Raw genomic sequence first — 8,717 nt, forward strand, 5'->3', positions numbered from 1 at the left:
AATCCCCCCCCCCCCCCCAAACCTAGACACCACTTGTGAAATCACATTGAGTATGTTGTTGGAGTTACACCCCTTAATCATGCCTATGTAATTACACTAGTACAGTAAGTTCATCAAACAAGTTAAACTGATAACCTACACCTATTATAGATCTAAACATAGTCGGAAGTATAAGAGAATAAGCTTCCTTGCAGCGTGCATAAAATTGTGATGCCCCCAACATAACCTGTTATCTGTATAATTTCATCAAAGTAAACGACAACTGCATTTAGAAGTAATTTCTGGATACATGGACTTACAGTTGATGACTCTAGTGTTCTCTTCACAATGCATAAAGCATCATGGAGGGCCCTCTCCATCTCATCAAGCATAAAGTCATTTGCACCTCTAAGTATTAATGAAACCTGATAAAAGCAGCAGCATCAGAGTCCATATTCATAACCTTTGAGTTTCAACACAATCATCATTTTGGAAAGAAAAAACACCACAAGAGCCACAACATTTTATACATCGAAGACAACAAATAAGAGTCACGGGAAGAATAGGCTCAAACTATTTTGCAGTTTTAAACAAGTAATGAGCATAGTTAGAATAAACTCAAAATTCAGTGCAAATACATACCGAACTTGAGGTTTTGGTTCCTTTAACCATAATCACATCATCATCAGCAATTCGCTCCTCCACCACCTCATCAGCATGTCCAAGAAATGATGGTTCAAAAGTTTCTTCTCCTTCCATATCAGCAAATGTTGAGACCTGTAGAGCATTATACATGAGCACATGTCATGTTCCCAGAAATGATTATGCTAGTAATTACCAGAAATCACAAATCACAATCGCCCAAAATTATCGCCACTATCCTACTCATATATTGTTTCTCTTTGTTCCTGCAACCACCTACTGGGGGCGGCAGCCAGCAGCTGTCTAAGGAGGAGACAGCTTATCATATATTCTGCTTTCACAAGGTAAGAGACTTCACATACAATTTTATGTAAGAGACTTCATGTCCTCACAACTGGACTGCAGTTAATCCAACAATTGATAAACCAAGTACAAACTCACTGAAAGTTGGTTCTATCCATTCTTCTTGATCCCAACTCCATTCAAGTAGAAATCTCTAACCTTTTTGTCCTTCATATGATGCTCATTGTTCATCTTTAGTCTACTGTGGATTACATGATAGAACTCGCCACACAAATTGTGTCTTTTCGACATTCATGATCATGAAAAATGCATGCTAAAGCTAGGTATCAGTCTAGTTAACATACCACAGTTGCACCAGTTGCCTTGGCAACATGGCGCAAATCTTCTTTGCGTACACGTCTAACAGCAATGGCACCAGCTTCCACAAAGTACTGAAACAGGAAAATATGAAATTAGATCATAACTGCACCAGCTTCTGCAATCACACTATAGAAAGAAACACAAGAAACAAGCAGAAGTAACCAAGATGGAATTTGTCTAGCAGGGACAGTTATGACAGATGTCAGCATTGCTAGCTTTACAACCTTCCAAAACAAGCATTACCATGACTGCCACGTGTAAATCCACAACAAGAGCTAGTTTTTTAACCTTTTTTGTTTTATCTAAAGTAAATAATTTATAAAAGGGCTAAAATTTATATCAGCACCAGGTACCTGCTACCTCCCACCAACAAACAGGTACCGAGTAGCTATGCTCACCAACCCTTCGGTAGATGGAAAGAAATCACCTAGTGTTTTTTGCTCTGCTGAGACTTAAACTTAAAGACCCCATGCATTGAAGTTGATTGTAACGGTACTGACACAATAAGGGTAACAGTTATCAAGAACATGCCAGGAAAAATTAAGAGAACATCTAGAATGTACAAAATAAAGCCCCGGTATTAAACAAAGCATTTGTTGCCTTTTCAAGGGAACTTTAGTATGAGTTAGGTATAGGAACTCATTCTCAACCGAGTAGAGCATTTGAAGGAGACAGCAAAACATGAAAAGTGAAACCAAAGTTAGCAGCTTGCCTTCAGTGCCATGTCATCAATTCCTTTTGAAGTCAAGACGACGTTTGCTCCCGCACTCAAAAGTTTCTGAATCCGTTCTTTTGTCATATCAGCTTCTCTGTAAACATAAATTTACATTAGGGCTAGATAACAACATGCTGCTGTGGTTTAACCAATATGTTGCAAATCATAGCTACAGAATGTCATCGGTTATCCCAAGTTATATAAGCAAAACAGCCTTGGGAGATCATTAGAGATAAAAAAGTTGTGTCAAAAACAACAGCCTCAACCTCATATTTCGTTCAGTACCCGCAATAAGATATCCAATGTACTCTGTGGTAATCAGTCAAATACTCAACGTATTTAAACAATCACATAATTGTAGGAAATATTTAACACTCAACGTTCCCGATAACATTTCTGAATAAAAAATTTCCAACACTGATCATGGCCATATGTGGCAAATATTAGTTGCTATTTCTTTGGTTTCAGATATGAGAAGTTGACAAGTAGAACGATGTTTTGATGCTAACACATTGATAGCAACAGAACATACTGAATGGTCCAGTAAAAAATCACCTTTGGCGAATCCTCTCAAGCTCTCTAGGATCATTTACCAACACTTGAACACCCATCTGCATTTTTGTCTTTTGAAGATTGAAGTCAAGACAAGCAATCCGTGCAGGCGCAACTCTCAGAGGCATTCCTTGGGCAGCACGGCCAGTATTCAGTGCATAACCCTTCAATAGATAGCTATCTTTTGCACTTTTCCCATGTGCTTTTAGTAAATTAATACCCTGGATAGACATAAATTTTGATTTATATTAGTGCTTGATCTAGATGTCAAACAATCTAGGGAATCTACTAAATCAAACTGCACAAAATTAGTTTTTTGAAACTGGTACTATTGTATTCCTCAACAGTAAGGGTATGTTGGCTACCTCCAAAAAGCAACAGAAAGTATAAATGAAACAAAAACAGGCCAAAATTGTTCTAATGTGCTTCCAGATTAACAAAACTATAGAGAAGACCTTCCAAATTATCAGAACAAGTTTTCTTGAACGAACAACACACCTTTATAGGATATCTGATTTCACCCCTAACATTAGTCATCTTGACTGCCTGTACTGCTTCAACAACCTACAAAATACCAATTGCTAAAGATTATGGTACCTGGGAATGATGTTTCACAAAAGATATGGATACAAAAGACCCTTAGAAAGCAAAATGTATCTGGTTGAATAATTTAGATGCACATGCATGATAAAGGTTGACATTGGAGAAGGAATAGCAACGAAAAAAGATCTTCAAACATTGACAATACACAAGTATGAAAAATTATGCAAGGAGCAAACATACAATTGTTAAACAAGCATACAGTTAGGGCCCTATAAGCAAAAAAATACAGAATCACAATATAATGAATTAAATAGAAGTTGACTAAAAAAGGTCAATATTGCTAACCGCATAATTTCAGTAACCTAAGTTAGATGTACATCTTGGGAAATTTATGTGAAAAGGAAGCAGAAAAAGAAGAAGCAACTTTTTTACAATAATCAGGCTAGCTCAAATGGGACAAGAAATTAAATTAGGTAGCTACAACATTTCAAAACACTATACACAAAACTGCAGGAAGTTTAGTAGTGGTAGGCCCACTCTTTCCCCCTTACAAAGCATCACAAACAATAGGAAATATGAACTTACCCCTAGTTACCATTCTTTTCCCATCAATACCACACTAATTGTATGCAAGCAAAGTATGAGAATGCTACTAACCAGAAAGCATTCATATGACGAGTCTAGTAATTGATTGCCTAAAGGCAGCAATATCATAGAGACACTAAGATGTGGTTCAGACTAAAGCGGGAATAAAACCAAACCATTACACTACACATACATGGGAGATAAGATTTTTGTTAGGTTATTTGAACATTGATATACTCTCCTGTTGTATTGGGACAAGGCTCGGAGCACTATTAATACACTTGATTTGAATAATCAAAAAGCTTATCATTAGGTTTTTTCCAAGAATGGGCACAGTTTATTCAAGATAATCCAATTTCAACAACCACCATACCATATTTGCAAAGAAGTCACTATCATCTGCTATCAACTTCGATGACATGCTTGTCTTGGCACAGTTTATAAGAGAATCTTTTCCAAGCTTATCGACCTGAAAAAACAGTGGACAAACTGGAAAGATCATGAACTGCATTAACATAGTCATCAAAAGTGAAAAGCGTTGAAATGCACCATGGTCTGCTAGGGTTTAAAGTGCAAAGCCCAATTAAATATAAATTTTATATCAATGAAAGATTTTTATAAAGAACAATATATATATATATATATATATATATATATAAATGTAATTACACAATACATGCAAAAATATATAATTATAAACACAATAAATAACTATAATAAAAAATATATAATCGTAGAATTTTATGAAGTAAAACACATAAACCAAGTTAAAAACTATTTATTTCCAATTACATGTAAAGATATAGTTACAAGTGTCCAGGAACTAGTTTTCTGATGCTAAAACCTGATCACTAAAAGATTCATTTATACCATTTCCTCAACAGCTAATATATCATTCTGCCAATAATATTTATTGTCCAATGTTATGCTCTTAATAGCAGAGCCCATGAGGGATGAGAGACATGTGTTAACCATGCCGCTGCACTAAAGCACCACATAAGGAGGCAAAATGTTCAGTCTAAGGTTCCTAATGCAGTAGATTGATGAAAACCTTTTTCATGCTTTCAACCTGATAGGATAAAGGATTAAACTGGTTCTTACACCACAGCAATGACATAAATCACGAGACACTCGAAATTGCAAGTGCAACCTGTACTTACAATTTCACTAGGAATGAAACTCTTGACTTAATAATCATAGATTTAAGACAATGTCCTTTTCTTATAAGGTCCGCTAGGTATAATATACAGTTCAAAGATAATGCAAGCTAGATTAGTATTTGAACAAACTACTTCACATGTGGTAGACACATCAGCATAATACACAGTATTACACACGTGAAGGCCAAATACCAGGAATCAATACCTTAACAGCCAATTTTTCTTCAACATATTTGCATGCTTCCCTCATTGCGAGCTGCGAGAAACAAGTGCAGTATAATATTAGACAGGCTTTCTGTTTTTGGAATCACGAAAAAAAAGGGATTGTCATTATTCTTTTAAGTTGCATGTGAAATGAATGCAGATAGTTACCCTATATCCACTGATAATCGAGGTTGGGTGAATTTTGTGCCTCACCAACTCATTTGCTCCCTGCAAATATTAACACAGAGAATATCAACCAAAACTATGAGCACTAACTGTTTGAATTGAAAATACTCAGAGAAGCGTGTGCATTGCAATAGGTCAGCAAGAATACCTTAAGCAATTCTGCAGCTATAATAACAACTGAGGTTGTTCCATCACCAACTTCTCGATCTTGGAGTTCAGCCAACTCAACAAGAACCTGTGAGATAGTGCATTACAATGGTCCATCACTTTTTACAAAATGTTTATACATTATGCCTGAGTGAGAAAATAGAAGGTTCATGTGGTTACCTTGGCAGCTGGATGCTCAACTTCTAACATCCTCAGAATTGTAGCACCATCATTAGTAATTGTTACATCGCCAATATCATCAACAAGCATCTAAGATTCATAGCAATGCCAGTGAGTCAACAATCAAGTAACCATTCAAACACTAAATATATGTGGAGGTGAGGGTGGGGGGGCACTTAAAATGTTGAAATCAAAGCCATTTTATTCTTTTTCATTAATATAAGCCAGATCCAATTGTGTTATCTCAAAAATCGTTTAAGCCTATGAAAATGTGCATCAAATAGTTTTTGTAAGAAGCAGAAAATTTTGGGGTGGTGACAGACTCCAGCTCCTAAAAAACAGGACAAATAGAAATATGATGGGCATTAAGATGATTAATTCGATGAATTTTAAGTAATAAGTATAATCCACTCCATACTTTAAGATATTAAATAAGTGTTAAGCGTAGATACATCATGTTCAATGTCAAAAATAATGCATTGGGTTGGTAAATGATTATTCAGCCTTGGTACTTCAATTTAAAATCCATCTTCAGATTACAAAACTAAACTAGAGCAGATTATTCTGTTACATATTTATGCCACTTCACATGTCCGGTACACAATAGTTTTTGCTCATAAATGTTTAAGGGTATCATTCTACATCTATTGTGACTGTCACAAATCAGGGCATTAGGCTTCAGCTTTGATTCTGAACTAATTTTTAGCCCACCAACTGACGTGTTAACCAAGTGCTGATACTTATAAACTAAAATGAGCTTGAACAGAAGCCATAGCCATACCATATTGCACCTGTCTTACGGATTATTGATAATCACAGGCTAAAATGCTCAGTATGAGCAAGCATGGCAAATATGCTCACTTAACGTTTTGTTATTCTCATCCTTAAATCATTCACATAAAGAAGAACAAATTTGATACAAAATAACAACAATCCAAGAGGCTTCCAGAGAACTCAAGCTTTCACATAATATTCTCTGAATTGCTCTGCACATTTATACATAACTGTGAAAATGCTAGTTAGCTTACTTCAGCAATTAAGGATCCTATAGATTCTACCTGTCATTAATATACCATTCCATTAAAGCTTGAGTTCTCAAAAATTTATCTTTCAAATTAGAAATTTCACAAAAAAAACATCTCAAAACTCTAGGCATGAACATCCTCCCAAAAACTGGCAACCAGATACATAACCACGAGAGAAATAGTTAGTAACTTTGACAAGTAAGGCCAACCGGATGCAGATACGAGTACATAAACATATACAAGAGCTAGGGAAAATAGAAACGAACCTTATCAAGGCCAACAGGTCCAAGCGAAGATTTGACAATGTTGGCTACTGCTTGACATGCCGTCACTGAAATCCCAAAATACAACACACAATCACTACTTCACTAAGCAGAAAGAGAAACTAATACAAATAGAGGGGGGAAGGTAGCTAGATATGAAAGTACCATTTTGAGTGCGAACATCCTGACCGGACTGGCGGTCGCCGGAAATATCAAGAGTTTGTGCTGAATATGCCATTTCCGACTGAATATCTGGCCGGAAAAGTGACGAGACTGTTGGGAATGCGAGGAGATCGGCAACGAGAAAAAACCCTAGATCGGGTTATGGTCTTATGGAGTGAAGACAAGCGCGGATTCTCGAAGAATACGAAAGCCTTTTGTAGTGTGGAATGTTTGGGTACAAAAATGAGGAGAAGCAAACTGAGATTTACTGCTCGTTCGCGAGGGTTTTAGGTTTGTACCCTTGAAAATAATATTTGGCCCTAGAAGTTTTTTTTCTTTTCTTAGTTTCTAATAAAAAATCACAAATTACAAAATAAATGAAAAATACTTTTGTTTCGACTATGGAAAATACTAAATAGGTCGGCATGGTATGGTATATACCGAAATATCATATCATATCGTGGTTTTGGTATTATGAAATTTGATGTGATATATGGTATACATTTTAATTTTTTTGGTATTTGGTATTTAAAAATAACATACCGAAGTATATAGTTTCATAAATAACATATATATATTATTAAAATACTAAGAAATATGCAACGTAGTATTAGTATAAACTTGATTGAAATATATTTGAATTGTAATTGATTAACAAAAGGAATTCTTTGTGTTGACACCTAATTTTGACCCTCCCCGATAATAATTAATTTCGAGCTTCTTAATTTTCAAATGATTTAAAATAATTAATTTTAGAAATTTTGAAAAAAAATATAATAGAATAATTTGCGAGTTATTTCAAAAAGTGTGTCACTTGTTATAATTTTTAAATAATAATATGTCTTTTATATAATTATGTATATAATTAGTGCATTTTATAAATATTGGAAAATCGTCTCAAAAAGATTTTGTTAATTAGATATTTGGTTAGTTTGTTTAGTTATCTAATAGTTTACAATTTTGAGTTTATTAGTTAGTTTATAATTAAGTTAATTATTATATAATTATGTATCTAATTAGTATATTTTACGAATGTTCGAAAATTGTCTTGAAAGGATTTTAGCTTTATTTAAATATTTGGTTATTTAGTCGTTTATATTGTTAAAGTAATTAGTTTATAATTAAGTTAATTATTTTATTTCGTTAAGATTAAGAAGCTCGTTAATTAAGTAATATTAATTCGTCTTATTTAATTTGTAGTCGAATTCACTAGTTTATTAAATTTGGCTAATTTTTAAATCCGATAGAACCTTTTCTTTTAAACCAAATCAAGCCATTTGTCAACTCCCATAACCCATTTTATTTTTCCAACTCCAAATACCCATTTTCCAGCAGCCCAAATCAACCCAACAACCCCTCTTTTCATTTAGCCCAACTCCTATTGAACAATTCTATTTTCCTCCAATTAGCAACCCATTCTTTCAATAATCCCTTAACCCAAGCCCAACCAATACAATACAATAACATTCAAAACTAATACATACAACATCACCAGCAACGTGCAGTACCAAGGGACCCCACTTCATTCTTCTTTATTTTTGCTCACAACAATAGCAAAACGACCCCGACCCCTGCGTCTCCTTCACGCGAAGAAACCCAAAAAATCCCCCAACGTTAATATCCAACTCCGACGTCCCTATCCTCATTTAATATCGCAGCAGGCAGTAGGCACGCGTTGGACCCCCCTTTCCTCTTCCGGAATGAGTTGAAA

The 8,717-nt window shown here is 34.9% G+C and overlaps 1 protein-coding gene across 1 annotated transcript in view; it reads right to left on the bottom strand.

Annotated features, from left to right (window-relative positions):
• LOC102584935 (T-complex protein 1 subunit alpha) overlaps positions 1-7,322 on the bottom strand; it is a 9,903-nt gene extending 2,581 nt beyond the window's left edge. The window contains exons 1-13 of the mRNA XM_006347855.2: positions 7,010-7,322; positions 6,848-6,912; positions 5,557-5,646; positions 5,378-5,464; positions 5,212-5,271; positions 5,045-5,095; positions 4,053-4,148; positions 3,050-3,115; positions 2,555-2,772; positions 1,997-2,093; positions 1,269-1,355; positions 622-756; positions 300-404 (exon numbers count right to left, since the gene is read on the bottom strand). Of these exons, the coding sequence (XP_006347917.1) occupies positions 300-404; positions 622-756; positions 1,269-1,355; positions 1,997-2,093; positions 2,555-2,772; positions 3,050-3,115; positions 4,053-4,148; positions 5,045-5,095; positions 5,212-5,271; positions 5,378-5,464; positions 5,557-5,646; positions 6,848-6,912; positions 7,010-7,082 (1,230 nt within the window). The 5' untranslated portion in view covers positions 7,083-7,322. The remainder of the gene's footprint in view (positions 1-299; positions 405-621; positions 757-1,268; positions 1,356-1,996; positions 2,094-2,554; positions 2,773-3,049; positions 3,116-4,052; positions 4,149-5,044; positions 5,096-5,211; positions 5,272-5,377; positions 5,465-5,556; positions 5,647-6,847; positions 6,913-7,009) is intronic.
• Between the last annotated feature and the right edge of the window lie 1,395 nt (positions 7,323-8,717).

This window comes from Solanum tuberosum, unplaced genomic scaffold (genome assembly GCF_000226075.1).
Source record: "Solanum tuberosum cultivar DM 1-3 516 R44 unplaced genomic scaffold, SolTub_3.0 scf00095, whole genome shotgun sequence".
Classification (NCBI taxonomy): domain Eukaryota; kingdom Viridiplantae; phylum Streptophyta; class Magnoliopsida; order Solanales; family Solanaceae; genus Solanum; species Solanum tuberosum.